Below are 20,478 nucleotides of genomic sequence, written 5' to 3' on the forward strand. Positions count from 1 at the left end.
TGTCATTTGGAAAAACACACCTCAAAATAATACCATACTTGCCGGAGTATAAGCCTCGCCTAGGTTTTTCGTCACGAAACGTAGACATCTAATTTTTTTCTTACTGTTGCACCGATGAATAAGACGAGAGTTAACATATTTTGGATTGGTTTTGACACCTGGCTTCTCTTCACATAATATGGTGTTGGTCCCACGTGTCTTCGACAAAGCGTTCTCTAGATATTTCCGTTTGAAAAACTGAGTTTCGGGGGCTGCGCCATGACGTCATGCGGCCGCGCCACACCCGCGCCACACCCTCCGCAATGTCATAGCGTGCAGCTAGGTCAAAAGGAGTGCGTGAAAGCAATAGTGTCAATGCTATTTCAAATGATTTGGCGACCGATAGTAGGTGGTGCAAGCGACCTCAGAGACGTAACTCCATGTGAGAGTGAGGATGCAGCCATGGCTGATCTTCATGACTTCGGTCTGGGGCCGAGAACCTCGATATTCAGCTGAAGAAATGGCCGCGCGGGCCGGTCAAGAGTGAGCGCTGCTGCTTTTCCGACTGATGAAGAAGCAGCAGCTATTGCAGAGGAGACAGATATACCGTAAAGTCCGTTGCAAACACCCACTTCGCTGCAAACGCCCACCCCAGCGGGTCCATACTATTTTCGTCTTTTCAGGTCAATATAGTCATAGAAAACTGGCATGAAGGTCGAATGCGTACGAGAACGACTTTAATGCCTACAAACTGGCTATGTCTTACCAAGAGGCTCTGCGAAAGCGATTGTCATTATCTTGCTGCAAAGAAAAAAACTTCGGTCGAGATTTCCTTTTATATGATGAATGAGTTGTCTTTGTTATTAGTTCGTTCTTCATGAAGTAATGCCGTAGAATCCATCTGGTTTTCAAATCATGAAATTTCTGCAGTGCCACGATGTCGCGCTTTCAGAATGGAACGGTGATTGTTCTGACGAATCCTCATTCAACGACTTGACCGGTCGCAGTATTGCAGTTGCAAGTCGAACAGGGGGGATGTCACAGAAGCTACACCTACAAAGTCGCTGCTAACTTGTTGAAAACTCTGAAGTGCTCGAGAAAAACCCTTGCCATTGCGCTTTGCGTGATTTGGAAATGATGACATGAAACACCGTCAGAAGTGCATTTTGGTTCCTGCAATAGTCTGTTCTTCGCTACCTTGTTATTCCGAAGTAACTCCCGTTCGGATTTGCGAAATTTAGCAACCAACATCATAAAATCACTAGGAGCTAGCTCGAAACTAGTGCCCAACATCATTTTGAAACCCGGAAAAAGGACATAGTTTACCGTAGCAAAGCACTCCTCGCACTACGGTGTGAGCTGCACTTTCATACAGTAGGGGTGAAAGTGCATGGGGTCAGTGAGGGAGAGAGGGAGAGTGAGAGAGAGAGAGAGCGGGGAGGGTTGGGGAGCAAGAGAGGAGGAGAAAACTAAATATAGTATAATTATATAATGCGTAAGGGGTGCACATTCAGATCCAGAGAAAAGGATAAGCAGGGCACGAGGCGTATGGCAATATGCAGCAGTGTGTAGGCAGATGTGCATACATATTACAGAGTGTCAGTGGCCCAGTGCCATTGCTGAGCACGGAGGTGCCGGAATACAGACACTTTGAAACTTTGCAGCCGTTTCCGGTCAGGTGGCTGGCTGAGGACGGCGGGTGGTAGTGTAGCAGGATAGCAGTGCGCATACTCGCACTGCCTTGTCTCTTCTTCTCCTTGTGAGACAATGAACGAATGATAACTACTTACATAACAAGCTTTGAGTGCTGAGAGTATACGAGTATACGAGTTATACGAGTTAAAGTAGGGCATTCCATACAGTGACAGCACAGGCGGGGAAGGCTCTATGGCAATTTTCCCGGCTGTTGACAGGTAGCCCTGTCTCAAGCTGGTAGTTATGCATGTCGAGCATACTCATTCTTCCAAGTTGCTTCACGTTATGATCTCGCATTTGACAGTCCTATTTGAATATTGTGGCCAGCTGTCTTTGATGGTACGGTACGGGACAGGTACGGGATAGCGCCAGGCATGCCGATGGCACAAACAAACAAACACGAAATTAAGGCTGCGTTTACACGGAGACAAAACGAAACGAAACGGAACGAAACGGAACGAAAACGGGCTGGCCTCGAATCGTTTTCAAACCGTTTACACGAGAACGGCAAATCGTTTTGAACTGTTCACACGAAAACGGAAAACGGGCGATCAGGCTGGAGTTAGCACGTGCTGACTTGGCGCAAGGGCGGGAAGTAACACGTTAGTTGGAGTTGGTACGTGCTGGTGGTCGCAAAGGTCAGGTATTTCCCGTGAAATACAGTCCCGCGCGGAATGGTTTCCATGACCGCGCTCCGTTTCCAATCGTTTTCACTGTTTTCACCGTTTACACGAGAACGAAAACGTTTTGAAAACGTTTTGAAAACGTTTCAAAACACTTTGAAGTGCGTTTCCATTTCGTTCCGTTTAGGTATCGTTTTCGGGCGTTGTCGTGTAAACGATAGTAGTAAACGCAATGATTTCGTTCCGTTTAGGTCCTACTTCGTTGTCGTGTAAACGCAAATCGTTTTTAATCGTTGTCGTGTAAACGCAGCCTAAAGCTGTGTGGACCCTGGCGAGCGCGAGACGTTACTGAAGTAACGTCTTTTGCATAGCCACGGGAGTAAACCTCAGTCGCTGTCTGGAGCTGTTGAGTGTAGTTTGTGTGTGGAGCGTAGTGTTTTGACGTTGGACAAATCCAAACGTTACAGATTGGTTGTGAGGAGTAGAACTTAGACCAAGCCAGCTATACTGCTTGCCCTTGGGCTGTGCTGGGCTTGTCGTGAGGCCACACGTCTATCCAGCCGCCGCTCATGATGGCTTCTGGGTTCAGCCACTGTTTGCATTGATGCGACAAAAGCCACTTCCCCTTCCCCTCCCCAACACACACACATCCAGCCTTGCGAATTGGGTTTGGTGGATAAGAGAGCGAAAGAGAAATAGAAAGACTGGCTGAATGTGTGCGTGTGTGTATGTGTGTGTGTGTGTGTGTAAATGGAAAAAATGAAAATTAGGATTCACTGGCCAGAAAAGGTCACTTCAATCAGCTGTGTGGTGGATACCAGGCTAAAATTAGCGGCGGTCAATCCATCAGCCTTGCAAGCTGTTGAGTAATGTTCTCCCAGCACAAATTGCTATGTCTAACATAGCTGTTCACTATCATCGTTTCCGGGATGGGCAGGTCTGAGGTCTGAAGGTGTGTGTGTGTGTGTCTGAGGTCTGAAGGTGTGTGTGTGTGTGTGTGTGTGTGTGTGTGTGTGTGTGTGTGTGTGTGTGTGTGTGTGTGTTTATTGCTTTTCTTCCCATTAGATTTTTACTCAGACGATAGGCATAACGATGGGATTCCAAATTGTCCAATTGGTGGATATATGGTCCTACCGCGGTCCACCTGTAATGTTCGCACAAAGCTGGTGTCATTACAGGAAGCCAGGACCGCCTGTCATGCCATGGGAGCAACAATTGCACCATTAAGGGCGAGCAATTGTGCCACTGCATTTGGTTATCAGTACCTGCAGGAAACTGCTGGTTACAATTTGAATTACCTATGGCGCAAGGCTGGCTATACAGCCTACTTGGGAAAAGATCAAAAAGAAGGGCAGGTAGCATGCTACGGTAAGGGATTTTTTCTGGTTTTAAAATGCAGTGTGAACTCACTTGACAAAACAATACTCAAATATGTTGTAGTACGTTATTTTGTGCACGTCATGTGTACATTGTGTGTACGTGGTGTTGCATGCGCATGTTGCTGTGGTGTGAAAAGCAGTCTTCGTCTTGAGTTCATCATGTCCAGTTGTGTTTCCGTAGTCGTCTTGCAATAAACAGTCTTTCTAAATGTAGTTATCGTCGTCCATTGTATAAGTGTGGAGATGACACGGGGCTAGGAGCAGGTGAAGAAAAGGCAGTTACAACATTGGTGTCAGCGATGGTGGAAATTTGTCGTATACGTAAACTTCTGGATTCGTCCTGCGTGGCCTTCGCTCCCAGTTTCCAATGTCATCTCGAGTCTTCCTCATAGTTTCGTCCGTCGTCATCGTCCTTTATCAATCATCTCTCCCGTCTCTCGTCGGTCGTCGTCATTGAGTGGTCCCGGACACGACGTAAAACTGTGCCCAGCATAACACCAGAAAAACCTGAAGGTGAAGACGTGAGCAGCCGCGGCTCCTTGAGATGGCGGACCACGTGACAGACGGCGTGATGACTTGAGATCGTCAGGCGAAATAGTACGTCATAGTACATTTGAGACCGGCGGGAAGAAGATGACGACGTTCACTAATTTAGTATCTGTGCACACGAATGTGCTGTGTGTGTGACTATGTGTGTCAGCTATGACATCAAACCCTGTGGTTCCATGCCTAGCATGTAGGTCAGAACCATCCTGCAAAGTATGAATGATGTAGGTTGAACGATCGCGCCTCGAACCATACTTTTTGAAATTCTCTTCATAGTACATCTTCCACCATTGAAATTTCGAATTTCTTGCTGAGAGGGGTGGCTTGCAACCTCGATATGACTTGTTCCAGGCATGCTTTGGAGCCAAGCCCTGTTGAAGTAGTCGCGGGGATTTGCCCTGCAACTGCTACAACAAAAAATGATTAGATCTGAGAAAGGGTGAGACCGCGAATCTCGGTTGAATATTGAGTATTTCAAGCCTTTTTAGACGACGATGGAGATCTTTTCGGAGATGGATGTCGCGGCAAAGGACATGGTTTCCGACTTCTGGCATCTTGTGAAGCCAGAGATCTTTTGTCCAGTCAGGCCGGCAGCCTAGCCGTCGTTAAGCTTGTGCTTGGATCTCGTTCTGCTCGATGTGGTAGGTCATGAACAATTTTGATATCGCACAAATTGAACTCTGCATCGTGCGTACGGTATTCTATAATCAGAAAATCGCAAAGTGTCTCTCTGTGGCCGTTCTATGCCATTAGATACTCCAATCAGGCTCTTACGTCCTCTGCCTTCTTGATTGAATGTCCATTTCGTTTGAACAACGAACACAACAATCGAGGACGGCTTTGCAATGAAAAATACAGCTATACTGGAGCTGAAAAAAAAGAAGAACAAGCGTGCTCAGGATGAGATTCGAGTACACGTGTACTCTCCCAGCAGGTTCTGTGGATGTCGCTCATAGATGCGTAATTTCGCGTGATGTGGCGGACGATATGATTGATGGCGTGAGGAGTTTCGTTGGTGAGAGGGTACGTGTGTCGTTTTGAACGTGATGAGTATGTGAGTTTTGCATTTTCTGTTCTCCAAACATTTTGTTTCTTATTATTTGCTCTCCTCGAGGGTAAAGAGGCACCCGCACAGCTCGTGTGTTCTGTTCGTTTTTTGATTTGCTCTTCTATGAGGATAACTAGAGGCCCCCACAGAGCCAGTAGATTTTGTTCCTTTTGTTATTCTTATGATTCGTGCTCTCACATTTTAGAATTTTTGCGTGGTTTGAGGTGGTGTATTGAGTGAAGTAGCTTAGAGTTTTTGAGGTTATCAGTTCCCACATGTATGACAGCGATCGTGGCATTTTTCTGGGTGGGCAGACAGATTTTTATAATCTGCGGTGCAGGCAGAAGTATTTTATTTCAGGGGGTGACTGGTGTGGTACGATTGAATGATTGGTGTGATCTTTTCCTCTTTTTCCTCTGTTTTATTATTAGAATCAAGGACGATTCTTCTCCTGGGAGGGAGTTATGTTGTAGTACGTTATTTTGTGTACGTGGTGTTGGTGCATGCGCGTGTTGCTGTGGTGTGAAAAGCAGTCTTCGTCTTGAGTTCGTCATGTCTAGTTGTGTTTCCGCAGTCGTCTTGTAATAAACAGTCTTCTAAATGTAGTTATCGTCGTCCAATTGTCTGAGTGTGGAGATATCACGGGGCTGGGAGCAGGTGGAGGTAAGCTAGTTACAACAAATACATGTAGTCATCTTCCGGCCGAGTTGTCAGCGGGTTTCGAAATACTGCAAGACTGGAGAGTTCGACAAATTTAACATGTGGGACAGTTGTCAATTTTTCCCAGTTAAATCGCCGTCAGCTAAGGTCACTCATCGGTGTGAAATGGCCACAAATAATACCGAATGATGCTCTCTATGCCAGATGCGAAGCTGAACCCTTGAGTGTCATGGTCAAGAGATCACACTGGAGGCTGTTTGGCCACATCCTGCGGATGGCAGATGAATCCCCAGCTGTTATGGCTATGTTCGCGTACTTCGCCAATCAGCAACAGGAATGCTGGAGGGGTAGACCACGGACGACCCTGCCGCAGGCATTGGTGGGAAATCTGCGCCAAGCCAATGCCGGATTGCTCGGGAACCTAGACGCTCTGCAGAGCCTACGAGCCATTGCCCATGACCGACCCGCATGGCGAGATCTATGTATGAAGATCTGTGCATCGTGATATTCCGACAGATCCTGAAACAGTCAAACTCAGGAAATAGCACTATTATTATCACTCAGGCTGCAATATTCAATGACATATACCGTATTATCTCTAATATAAGCACGGTCCTTTATTTTTTCAATGTAACTCCGCCCCATGCCATTAATGGAGACGTTCCTTTATTGGAGACTGTTCCATTATTATTTCAACCTCATTTCAGAGGCATGTTGCCATGCCAAATTCATCTGACACACACATTTCAGGGTTTTTTCGCCGGTACAGATAATGAATTTACACAGTGTGCTTATAATGGAGACTGAGCACTTTATTTTTTGAATGCTTCCCCAAGGTGTTCTTTTATTAGAGACGTGCTATTATTGGAGACTGTGCTTATATTAGATATAATACGGTAGACATATTCATAAATGACATATCTTCAATACCCATGAGCTACATTGTATATGATAATTATATGGCCCGATATCTGAGACTTTCGACCTTCGGGGCTACGCGGTTTTTTTGAGAAAACACTAAAAACAAATTTGTTCGCAAAAAAATCGATTCCGTCAAAGCAAAGTGCAGAGACGACAATGGCGGAAGAAAATTGAAGGCGATTCTTGTGTCAGTTGGTTATTGGGCTCACGGAGCACAGCAGCCGCGATCCCATTGACGGTGATGCATCGTTCTTTGTGGATATCCTGTCAAGCGGCGACAGCGCTTCTAGTTCTGAGAGCGCATGTCAGGCGAATCGATCGCAAGTGACACGCGGTACTTACCTGTCGGGGCCGACGATGATGAGGACTTGGCCTGGATGAGTATGATCAAGGCCAACCACAGTCTGCCTCAGCGATAGCTGCTACAGCTCCAGGCAAGGACAACCAGGTGGATTCCTGAGGGTACGCCGCTTGCAAGGTCGCTGGGCGCCCTTGCGCGAGTGGCAGAACTGTTTCCTGAGTGTCACGCCAGACCTGCTAAAACAGCACGAAATGATGCGAGTTTTCTTTGCGACGATGATCCTAAAATGTTTGGGATGGCAGGCTCGATACTCGAGCTAATAATGGCGAATCAGACCATCACGGAGCACATGAGGCTGGGCAATCTCGAGTAACATTCTGTTACTTTTGAGTTGGTGGTGTGAAACGCTTGTCAGGCTGGTTTACTGATGTTTGGAAATGGTCAGTCTCCACAAAGTGCAACAAGGCGAATCTGGACGCATTTGCTCTGTTTGACTCCTTCACAATGAGTATGTGAATGCTGTCACATGTATCATGGTGTTCCGTCAAAATCTGTTGCAGACTATCCTGTCAAGCATGTCCATCACCAGAAGAACAGATCAATCACCTCTCCTTCTAATGCTGCTATTGCTGCTGTTGCAACTACACAACCTCAATAAAGTCACGGAATGCTGGAAATGAAGTACCTGAACAGTCAAAACACTTTACTATATTAGTTGGCTATTGATATCACATGGAAACAATTTTTGGTGGCTCCAAACACACTGGTCTTTCAAAATTGTAAAAAAAGAACAATTCATTAACATGACTCCTGACTGTAGAATGCATTTCTACATGGTCAATATTGGTCTGATGGCCGTGTAACGAAGTCACAGTACTCTACAAAGGCAAGACATCAATTTGCAATAAAAAAATCAATTTCACCAAAACAGCCCCGAAGGTCGATTTTCTCAGATATTGGGCCATATCATTATATCATCGTTCTAGCTCAATTTCTTTCCCCTGTCATAGTCCTGTTTATCATGTTCAGGATAAGCGAAGTTGTGGATCATGCTTGCATGGTTGACTCCAACGCGTACATGCAACTGAGTAATAATAATAATAAATAGTGGGCACAAAGTTTACCTACCCTTCCACAATACACCTGTATTTTGTATTTCTCTAGCACAGAGGAGAGGATGAATAGCGTACGAGTAATAGGCTTTCCCCAAATCTGCCGGCCGAAAAATTCGCCAAAAACGAGACATATCCGGGAAAAAAATTGCTAAGCTTTTCGCCGATTTTGGAGGGTTCTTGGAGGGTTCCGAAAATCTACAAAATATTGTTGCAATATGCGTTTAGGAAGGAATGATGTTGCTGCGAGCATGACCACTCGAGCTCTCTACTTCAGTAATTGTAGTGCTAGTGCGTTGAGGTCGTGTGACTCGTGTCCTTTCACCTCCTCTCAGACAAACATTAGCCATTAGGCCTTGGAAAAATATAAAGTTGATTCTCAGGTCATGAGCCTGTGAAAATCGGTGCGAGCGAGCGATTTTTATTGTATTTCCCACAATTTTTTTATTTCCAAAGACAGGGTCACACATATGTACATGGTCACATGTTATATTCAGGCCAGGGAGTAGGAAAATGCCGGCATTTTATTACTCCCTGATTCATGCCTTTCGCATTGACCATTTTCATGCGAGCATATGCATGCATAGAATTTAAAAAAAATCGTCGATGCGCTGCCAAAAATCGGTGCGCACGTACTTGAGAATAAAAAGAATTTTTACCATGGCCTAAGGAAGATCATGACTAGTGAAATGCCCAAATCCTCCGGCCGAAAAATTCGCTGATTTTGGAGGATGCCTTTGAGAATTGACGAAAATCTACCAAATCTTCCATTATCTCACCAATTTTGAAGCATATTTTGGTCCTTTTTGACTCAAGATTAGGGAGGGCCCCAAATATGCTCAACAATTTCGCATATTATGCTTTTCACATATTGGCCACTTGCTTCAAAATATACTTCGAAATCACCCAAAAGCAGAAAAATATGCTCGAGATATGCTCGAAATATGCTCGAAATATGAACTGATATCAGTGATAATTATGCGAATTCTTTGCTCCTTGTAGCAAGATATGCTACATTTGGTACAATATGCTACATTTGCTACTTTATGCGACCTTAAGTCGCGGATCTTCTCTTCTCGGGTCAAAATTTCACCCCGTGTTTGGATGAGCATTTTTCCTTCCGGGCTAAGTTTGGAAGTGTTCCCTGACCGAGCGTGCCGTGGTAAGTTTCCTTGTCTATTCCCGCAATCTGCCCTATAATTATGCGAATTCTTCGCTCCTTGTAGCAAAATATGCTACATTTGGTACAATATGCTAGATTTGCTACTTTATGCGTGCGACCTTGCGAAAATATAGATATCAAATCTAGCATAATAATATTATTGTACCAAATGTGGCATATTTTGCTGCAAGGTGCAAAGAATTCGCATAATTATCACTGATATCAGTTCTGGTGATCAAGCATATTTCGAGCATATTTTTGCTTTTGTGTGATTTCGAAGCATATTTTGAAGCAAGTGGCCAATATACAAAAAGCATGATATGCGAAATTTTTGAGCATATTTGGGCCCTCCCTACCAATATGCCAACAATTCTCTTAGCCGATTTTTCAATATTATTCCAATTTTGCAGCCAATTTGTGAACCATCAGCTGATTTTGCAGCCGAGTGAAGAGCCCAATAGGCGAAACAACGGGCCAATTTGGGGAAAGCCTAACGAGTAACGTTTCTCGAGATACAAAACGAGGACATCAAATTGATTCCCGGAACAAGAAAATCGGGACGGCGCCAATTCACCGATTTCCCCAAACCCAACTTACAGACATGATTATCTCTTTATAATGCTGCTTCTTTGCTTCTGCACACAGCACAACTAGCTGGTACAATCAACATTTCAGGTATTGCTTATCATATTGTCGTGCACCCAAAACCAGTAGCTACTTTGGATGAGGCTTCCAAAACATGCCGCTTTGGAGCTCACCTCTATTCCAGTGTCCACAACAACACGGGTGTCAGCAGTTTCCTGCTGAATGTGTCTCGCATTGTGGATATCGAACCTACATACTGGTTTAACAGCACCAAGCATTCAATGATTGATCTAGGACCAAACTCCTCCGTTGCAACCAAGGCACCACACCTTGCGGCATGTTTCTGTGAGTGCCACTATTCTAGCCCTTTAACCTTTGATGATGACTATGTCTAATAATTATTATGATGTGTGGCATACTAGGCTAGTAACCGTTACTTGTACTGTGTTGGTTGCTTTGTGCAGCAAGTTACAGCTAAAAATCAGCTGAAAATCAGCTGTACTCCAGGTGCGGGGCTCTTTGAAGCGTGCTTGTTTACCAAGCAAAACTTACACTGTATCAGGTTGCAACACAGGATAACAATGTGGGGGGGGGGTAGGAAACAAACAGTGATTAATCCCATGTTGCACTATTGCATTGTCACACAAAATGCAAAGTACGAGCCCCTTGAGCGCAAGTAATGATCTATTTGTGGCAGCATTTCGTTGCTGTCATCATGAAAGCCTTCGAATGGCCAATGAAATGAAAATTGAACTTGCCAGTGGTCACTGGACATTCACTTGTTCTGTCAGAGGAAAGCTTCACGAAGATCGTGCTGTGTACGTGATGTGATAAGGCGCGCATGCGCGCCTGGGCTCGTGGCTGGTTTTGCATGCTTGCTGTGCTGGACTAGGTCCGAGAATGTAGGCTCTCTTCAAGTTCCTGGTCTTTCTGTTCCTTGATTATTACGATAACTGTACGAACCTGAGTAATGCTGTGTGTGGGCCCTTAGGGCCAGACATAACAATTTATCTTCATGAAGTTAGTACCCTCGGGGAGATACAGGAGCAGGAATAGGGCCTTTGTAAATAGCTGCTTTTCTCTGCCAGTATGGTAATGATATTGTTGGCTCTTTTACCTTTAGGTTTTTTTCCTTTCTTCTTTTGTGTTCCAATGGATTCACTAGTATTTGAATTGATTTTAAAGTTTACTGAATTCATTATGAGAGTTTGTTGAATGATTTGTGCAATTTATTTTGCCTGTACAAGAGGACCCTCAGGGAGTTACGTGTAGTACCTTCACACAGATATGTTAGTACTGTTGTTACGTGTAGTACCTTCACACAGATATGTTAATACTGTTGTTACGTGTAGTACCTTCACACAGATATGTTAATACTGTTGTTACGTGTAGTACCTTCACACAGATATGTTAGTACTGTTGAGTACGAAGAAGGGTCTTACCTTCCAAGACACAACCAACAACGGGAACAGGTAGTTGGCAAGACATTTATTATAGGAGACGAAGACAAGGACGAACCGGAAACGACTACATGGTGGAAGAGAGCGAGACAGATCGAGTGAGGGCGGCAAGATAAAGGGCCTGGGTAGCTATGGCAAATATGGGTGCGCAAGTAGCTACCCAGGCCAACAGAACAAAAGATGACAAAAGGAGACAAAAGGTGAGTACGACATAGTATGGGGTTCATGCAGGCCAGCTTGGAAAAGGTTGTAGAACGTACGGGAGGAGGTACCTAACAGTACCTTCACGGAGATAAGTGTAATGTCTTCCCAGAGATAGTAGCTGCACAGGATGGGCAATGCAATCATTGAATGGAGTAAGGAACTGGCTCAATGACAACTCTACCTGCATGAACAATGACGAATCAATGCAGCAGTTTTATTGACAATAGGGGCGTAGGAACTGGTTATGAAATATGAAACTATAACTACCTCACAGTGATGTGGGTAAATAGATCCGTCGCAGCGAGGCCCAGGGTAGCCTTCTCTAGCTTATGTTGACCGTCGCAGCGAGGCCCAGGGTAGCCTTCTCTAGCTAATGTTGACCGTCGCGTGAGGCCCAGGGTAGCCTTCTCTAGCTAATGTTGACCGTCGCAGTGAGGCCCAGGGTAGCCTTCTCTAGCTAATGTTGACCGTCGCAGTGAGGCCCAGGGTAGCCTTCTCTAGCTAATGTTGACCGTCGCAGTGAGGCCCAGGGTAGCCTTCTCTAGCTAATGTCGACCGTCGCAGTGAGGCCCAATGTAGCCTTCTCTAGCTAATGTTGACTGTCGCAGTGAGGCCCAGGGTAGCCACAATGTACTCATGCACACACACTCACAAGCAGGGTTGAGGGTTGTCATGACTTGTTTTCGAATAAAGATTTGAAAAGAATATGCTCAATGCAGGTCTATAGTCAATTTCGCTAATATTGACTGCGGATATAACGACAATTCATGAGTAACGACAGAATTTCCATGCCCAGAACAAAGTCCCGCCTACCTGTATGCATATAATAAGACTTCGTATAAGGACACTTCGCAAATAAGGACACTTTTCTGATGCCCCACCGAGTGTCGTTATACGCAAAGTTGACTGTATATGATACTGGCGTGGACATGAAAATGCGGACGAATTCCCGGGGCCGGCGCCGTCAGTGCGTACAGAACGTTGCATGCAATGCGCATGTTGATCACAGTACACATGTGCTAACCCCGGCTGCATGGCCAGCGCCCTGGGGCCGCTTGACCGCCAACCGGGTTTCCATGTCCACGACAGTAGTATGTGATGGTAGACTGGTTCCAAGAAAGCAAATGACAATAGCTGCGCAATGTCATCACATTGGAACGTCAGCGATTCACACTGCCTACCAGGGGCAGGTGCAGAAAATAGTTGCCCGCCAAGGGCTAGCCTGCTGCTGTTCACTGCAGACCGACGACACGAACCGCCACTGAGGCCAACAGCCAGCCCCCCCCCCCCCCCTCCCTCACCCAAGGGCTAAGCTGTCACTTTGAAGAAAAAACCCGGCCAAGAGTTCAAAATTCGGCTGCAAATTCCGGGGGGGGGGGAGGGGGTTTCTGCGGCATTTTCTGCAGTAAAATCAAAAATCTGTGGCACTTTCTGCAAATTGTTCACCTTCCTTGTAGACGATATGACAACTTGTTGCTTTAAGGAGTACTTTTCACACTATCCTTTGCAGTCACAAACCGTGAATGAGAGTGAAGAATCTTGGAGAGACCTGCACTCACCTACACTGGCAAGAGCAATGTGCTCAAACAGATCGCAAAGTAGTTTTTCTGCTGCTTTCTAAGTAGGAATTTTACTGATCTACCTTAAAATTCAGATTCCGCAGGCAAAAGTGTGGATTCCGTGATTTCCGTGGATGATGGGAACTTCTGTGAAATTTGCAGCGGCCGCAGAATTGCATTTTTCCAAGGGGACAGGCTTTGTAATCCTGCCCACCACGGGCGCACAAATGGCAACCTGCCAGCTGAGGGCGCATGAACGGCCGCCGAGGCCAACGACTTATCCATCAAGGGCTAAAGCATACAGCCCTACCGAGGGCGCATGAAAACCACACAGCCAAACAGAAGTTGTCTTTATTATACCTATTGATCACACTGAACTCAAAATCTCAATTTCTCATCTCGGCCGATTGTCGCGCTTTACATCCAAACTCTTCATATGGATATGAGTAAGTGTCCGCCACTGAAACTAGATACTAAATGCAGTCAGAAAGTGAAATAACTACGCGCAGAACTGACAGAGTATTGAGAGAAAGAGGGGTGTGTGTGCAAAAACAAACGAGTACAAGGCAGTCGTACAGTAACAAAGAATGTCGACTTTTACTGGATGGTGATGATACCAGTACTTGACTAAGCAGTCTAACTACAATTTGAAGCAGCAAAGTAGCACAACCAAGTTAGGTCCAGTTGCCTTTTCCGTTTTTAACAATGTGTAACTTCTGTTGCAGTTTGCTGTTGATCGTCTTGGTCTGACAATTGTTATATTGCATGGTTGGTTGTTGTGGGTTGCGTTGTTGGTGTTGGTGTTGGTGTTTTAGCTGGTCATACATCGGTAAGGCAGTTTGGTAATTGTAGTTTTAGTGCTTTTGTGAGTGTTTTGAGTGGCCTGATGCGGGTATGCTTCACTGCCGCAGACCCGAGCTCGCGTGATAGCAGTGTTGATTGTGTGTATGTGTGTGTGTATATGCGTGTGTGTGTGTATGCGTGCGTGCATGTGTGTATGTGTGTGTGTGTGTGTGTGTGAGTGTGTGTGAGTGTGTGTGTGTGTGAGTGTGTAAACCCATGTGTGTGCATATGTGTGCATGTGTGTTCATTTGCTTCATCACTACAGTACCTTTAACACATATCTGTAATTCCTACAAAGCCACCCTTCAGACCGACCGGAACGGTATTGTTTTAACTGCGAGCTGGACAGAAGCAAACAAGATGTGCAGAGATCAGGGTAGCTTTTTGCTTAAAGATAATGAAATGAAAGGTGACCATTGCGTGGCATCGACCCTTTACAGATTCACAGCATATGCTCACTATGGTTCGTACGGAATGTGGACTAACACGGAGGGTTTTGTCGGAAGGTATAACAACGTGGATAATATAATGCATATCGGCCACGAATTTAATACGCTTCACTACCGTCCGCATCGCTCGGTTGTATGCTTTGGTGAGTATTATCATTTCACCTTGTACATGTATACAGCATGATTGAATCATTTTAGACGTTCAGACGTAATTACGTTAGCATAAAGCGTAATCGATGTATGGATTGTTTTACGTTACACTGCCTGCGAAGCCATGTTCCGCCATACATAGTTTTGAATCACGCACATGTAGTTGCCCTTGGCAACTCCCAACTTGACTGTGTATGACCTAGGGAGAGAGTCATAGGGAGAGAGTCATAAATGTACAACCCAATCGACTCACGAAGCGCCTCGTTAGAAGAGCGCCATGTACATACTCTGCACTCCACTTGTGGCTGCCGGATGACACCGCCAGCCGTTTCGGACTTTTTACCGTAGATGTTGACGTGTACGGGAGTCAGAGAACTAGGCCATTATCACACAACGTTCTCTGACTCCCGTACACGTGTATAGCATCACACGATGATTGTTACCACGTATAGTTCATAACGGCTCGTCAGGTGTGCAGTTAGAACTCCGGATTGTGCGCCAAGAAAATTATGTTAAATTTAGAACGTGGAAAATGGCTTTCCTTCCATCCCCTCTTTGGAATTACCACCAATATCCATGAACCTTCCAAGTTGGAGTTCAAAATCCGGTTTAGTTTGTGAACAGAGAAAGGTAGCTTTCAATTAAAAGAGATCAATAATTCATGGGACAGATTTCATATCAATTTTTCACGTCACTGAGCCTGGGCCACAAATTTCTTTGGCCTACTTATCAAGCTTTAGTGGCTGATTCGGGTTAATTACCCGCAAAACCTTTGGATTGAGCAGGAAGTGTTGCTTTCAGGCAGGTTTGCGGAGTGGACAGTTGGAAGTGCTTGTGGTGTGCTTGGCACTCAGCAGTCACTCCAATGTCAGTCTGACAGCATGTTTGTTTGTTTATTTATTTTGTTTGTTTGCTTGTTGTTGCTTGTTCGTTTGTTTATTTATTTTGTTTGTTTGTTTGTTTGTTTCTGTTGTGTTAGAGTCTGTCCAGAATTGAATATTCTGCGAAAGATGCTCTGCTGAATTTGTGAAGCCGCGGGTCTGTCCAGAGATTGAAGATTCTGTTTCTGAAATTCATATTGTGCATCCATCTAGTGTTTGTACGGTTCTGACTGCGTTACTGCTGACATAATTATCTTCCAGAATACCTCAATACAACTAAGTGAACACAATCTGGATCAACGATCAGACTTCAATATCTGCAAACCATTGCCATTTTTGTATTTCTATATTATTACTTAGGGACTCCCCGGAGGCTTCTCCGCGGCCTATTGAGGGGGTTTCAAAATGCATGAACCAAGTGCCAAGGTTTAATCTTGCTTGTTTTTTGAAGACAGTGAGGTTTTCCTCGAGGCTGGAGTATTTTGGAATGTTTATCTACTTTGATGTATGCAATATTCACTGGTTTGGTGTATGCCTACATATGTTTGGCATTCTCTTAAAGTTGCTTTGCTGGTGCTTATTATGGGACGCTGAAGGGAGTGCATGTATGCATGTATGCATTGGGGGTGCGTGCATGCATGCGTTTGTGGCGACATGTACGTGTGTACTAGTGTGTGGGTGTATGCACGCGTGCGTGCGTGTTTGTTTGTGTGAAATCTCCCAGCATGTGCTAATGACGAGCTTTGGATGGGTTGGTGACAAGTTCGTCACTGTGGATCGCTGGTGGCAGGGTTTGGGAGTGTGAGTGACTGCCAACACGGTTTAATCAAGCAAAAGGATAGTCAATATTTCTTTTTTTTAAGTACATGCAATAAGAATAAATACAAGGAAAGGGTTCTGGATAATAAATAATCAGGACAATGTGGATCTGGCCGCCATTCTTGGGCTCTCCCTCTCGATCTCCTCGACCTTGCGCAAGCATGCGCAAATATGTACAATTCTGTAGCTAAAACAAGTATCACATGAGACCTACGTCACTGGTCCAACACATGGCACTACTCCGGGTATGCCGAGTATGGGGAGAATGCGTACAGCAAGAACAGAGTACCAGTACTAGTACATTGACTATGCTTCTACTACGGTTCTTGTTTACTGAAGGCTTGTCATTAGGGAGGTTTTGCATTCCGAATTTCGGAATTATTTTCGACTGTGCTTTTCCGAAAAAAGCGCGTTCCGAAAAACGGTATTTTCAGTGTTTTGCATTCCGAAAATCTGATTCGACTTCGTTTCCAAGGGTTGCCATGCAAAACAAAATGGAGAGCGTCGAAGAGGTTGAGCAGGATCAGGGAGTCGTAAAATACCTGGTATTTTACGACTCCCTGAGCAGGATCAAATCCATGTGCGCAAGCCAAACTGTTTTTGGGTGCGGTTCGAAGACGAGGACGTACTGATGGTGGACCAAGTGATCCAACAGCTGAAGACGAGGTTGGCGAACTACTGTCTTGTACTGTCAGTAGGCTCCATGGCAAAGGAAGATAGAGTGTGGTGGAGTGTGAGAAGATTAGTCAACATGGCGAGATCAGCGAGAGCAGCAAAACCAGCAAAAATCAAACTGACTACATACGTGGAAATTTTTTCAAATAATCGAGAGCAGCAGAAAGCAAAAATACAAATATGAAAAATACACTTTTTTGTATTCAAATATGTACTCCCAAACATGAAAGAGCCGAAAATCCATTTTCGGAAAACCATGCACTTTCGCCACCACACTTCCGAAAGTTCGACTACTTTTTCGACTGCTGCCGCCACATTCCGAAAATAATTCCGAAATTCGGAATGCAAAACCTCTCTAATGAGACCAAACATACAAGACATCATGCATCATGCATCATACACATTATTAGATACAGTTCAGTGGGACTACCACAGGGTAGTCATAGCCCAAATTTGCTAGCAATTCTTTGAGCAAAATATCGGACGCGCAAGTTGCCGGCAAGTTTTGAGCAAAATATCGAGTTTTGGTTGGCTTTTCAGAAAATCCAAGGCTTCTCAGGGACTTTCTCAACGCAATCAGTCTTCAAAGTTGAAAACAGGCACAAAAGTGGGACAAAACTGACTCATGGCCACATTTTTGTAGAAAGTTGAGCAGCAGCAGGAGCTCAATCAAAAACATTCTCGTTATCAGCGACAATTATCGTTGAGTTTTCCTTGAAACTCATTTTTCTCGAGCAAAACCAAAGCAAAATACCGACGGAGAAAGGAAATGCCAAGCAGAATATCGAAAAATTTGTGGCAAAATTGTGCGGCAAAATATCGATGTGGGCAGAGAAAATTTGGGCCATGACTACCACAGGGGTGCGTGCATCCAGTCTTGCGTTTGTGGTGGCGTGTACATGTACGTGTGTACTAGTGTGTGGGTGGATGCACGCGTGCGTGCGTGTTTTTCTTTTTAATTAATTGTTTGTGTGAAATTCCAGCAGGACATGTTAAAGCCAAAAAAGGGGGAAGTTAAGCCTAAAATCAAATTTTCACCAGTTGTAGTATTCGGGGTGGTGAGTCGAATGGTCTTGGTCCGAGGAAGCTGAGACACTCCCTTCTTTTTTCCCAATCGAACTCGCGCACTTCCACCGAAACTGGGTGACTGCGCTGTAATGGGTAGCCGAGTGGTAGGCGCGGTGGATTCAACAAGTAATTCAACAAGAATTACTTTTATTCTACTTCTTTCAGGTACACACCTGAGATATAATTATTAGTGAAAGAATAAACGGCAAAATAACTGACTTTCTCTCCGGTGCACACCTAGAGGTTGAATAGCTCGTTATTATCAAAATCTCATCTTCATCAAAACAGAAATGCGCAGCCGCTTTTATGCAGCAGCTGCCGTACGCTTACATACGGAGATACACTAAATATACATCAGGCAAAGCTCCGTATTAGTTCCGTACTGCTTTCGTATTGGTCGGGCAGGGATACTACACCCTCCCTTCCTACAGATAATCACGCCCACGTGATTTTCAAAAAATTAGTGAAGAGTTACGAACACAGCGTCAACCGGAAGATGGCAAATTATATCGGAAATGATAACGTTTAGAGTAGACAGAAGAAATGAACTGATAACAAATCATAAAGTAGAAGTAAAAGCACACCAGGTTCACACCATCTCACGGGGTCAAAAGGGGAAAGAACTGTCCTCCAAATAGGACCTGAAAAACTACAGCACTCTTGCTGCACAACGCTGGCACAACCCGCCAGGAACATCGCAGGTCAAAAACCGAACTGAATACACTATACCTATAAGGGGCGTTGTCACACACATTGTCCCACGTTAGCTGGGTAAGCCGTGGCTCACCATGATCAGACGCCTACCAAACTAAACTGGATTCACACACTCGCATAAAGGAAGACTGAAGAGAACAGGGAGACTGAAGGAAAACAGGAAAGAAAATGCCATACCTGGAATCAGCGTTAGTAACCACGGCGGCGGCTGGAGCTATGGCGGAGGGCGAGCCAGGTTTTATCTTCATCTTGGTTGAGCCGGTCACTCAGAGCGGCTAGCTCGGCGTCAGACAAATGACCTCCCTCCTCGTCTTGAATCGTGGTCTTCACATTGTCGATAGCATTGCTTTGCGCGACGTAAAGAGTGATGGTATAGCCAGGAAGAGTGTTGACGAAAATCTGCATCCCACCACGGAGACGAAGTACCAAGTGAATAGTGGACTCCTGCTGAACGTTGTAGTCACTCAGGGTTCGGCCGTCTGCCAACTACGCGCCGGCAAAAATCAAACGCTGCTGGTCTTGGGGAATACCCTCCTTGTCTTGATCAGCAGCCTGCATGTCGTCGTCCTCATCAGCTTCGCCATCACCACCGGTAGTATACATGTAGGTAGCGGGTTGCTTGGAATCGCCATCGGAGTCTCCAATGGATGCCATGCGGAGGGAAGGGTGATCCACACTAGCACCTGACTGTGCTGCAAGCTAATAAGCATGGCCAGGCCCAGGAAAGCAAGAAACATGATTCTCATCTTGATTCGTCGCAGGGAGCTGCAGCGGGTTGAGCCATGGAGGTCTGGGGTCGAATCACGTTGTTTTATTTAAAACTACACCGCTGCCACCAATGTAATGGGTAGCCGAGTGGTAGGCGCGGTGAAATCAACAAGAATTACTTTTATTCTACTTCTTTCAGGTACACACCTGAGATATAATTATTAGTGAAAGAATAAACGGCAAAATAACTGACTTTCTCTCCGGTGCACACCTGGAGGTTGAATAGCTCGTTATTATCAAAATCTCATCTTCATCAAAACAGAAATGCGCAGCCGCTTTTATGCAGCAGCTGCCGTACGCTTACATACGGAGATACACTAAATATACATCAGGCAAAGCTCCGTATTAGTTCCGTACTGCTTTCGTATTGGTCGGGCAGGGATACTACATGCGCCCTACTAGATGGGGATTTGTATGCAAAATGTCACTAAAAGCGCCATGTCGTTCTTATAAAAGCCCGGATGACCGCGATTGGCCCATATGTTGTAGTCTTTTGGACGCTGAGTCGACTGGTCCGAAACGGCTGCGATGCAGCATTCCTCCTATATTCCCAATCGAACATGGTTGAACAAGCGGTCACGTGCTCCTGGGTGCCCAAGTCACCTGGTCACCGCGCCAGCACTCCCAGCAGGCGACAACCAGGGAGTCGTAAAATACCTTTTTTATTGTTTTATTTTACGACTCCCTGGCGACAACTTTCACACCAAGGTTCAACTCGAGTTCAACTCAAGTGACAGGACTGCACCCAAAAAAGGTCTAACAGGCTAGTAAGTTGTACCCTGCAGTGCAGGCACGGTGACCAGGTGACTGGTGTACGCAGGAGCACGTGACCGCTTGTTACACCATGTTCGATTGGGAAAAAAGGAGGAACGCTGCA

The 20,478-nt window shown here is 45.3% G+C and overlaps 1 protein-coding gene across 1 annotated transcript in view; it reads left to right on the forward strand.

Annotated features, from left to right (window-relative positions):
- LOC135816723 (uncharacterized) overlaps window positions 1-16,151 on the forward strand; it is a 25,272-nt gene extending 9,121 nt beyond the window's left edge. Inside the window, exons 6-9 of the mRNA XM_065329846.1 lie at window positions 3,363-3,665; window positions 10,072-10,356; window positions 14,343-14,669; window positions 15,656-16,151. Of these exons, the coding sequence (XP_065185918.1) occupies window positions 3,363-3,665; window positions 10,072-10,356; window positions 14,343-14,669; window positions 15,656-15,672 (932 nt within the window). The 3' untranslated portion in view covers window positions 15,673-16,151. The remainder of the gene's footprint in view (window positions 1-3,362; window positions 3,666-10,071; window positions 10,357-14,342; window positions 14,670-15,655) is intronic.
- Window positions 16,152-20,478: the final 4,327 nt, after the last annotated feature.

The sequence above is a fragment of the Sycon ciliatum genome, chromosome 5, assembly GCF_964019385.1.
Source record: "Sycon ciliatum chromosome 5, ocSycCili1.1, whole genome shotgun sequence".
Taxonomy (NCBI): domain Eukaryota; kingdom Metazoa; phylum Porifera; class Calcarea; order Leucosolenida; family Sycettidae; genus Sycon; species Sycon ciliatum.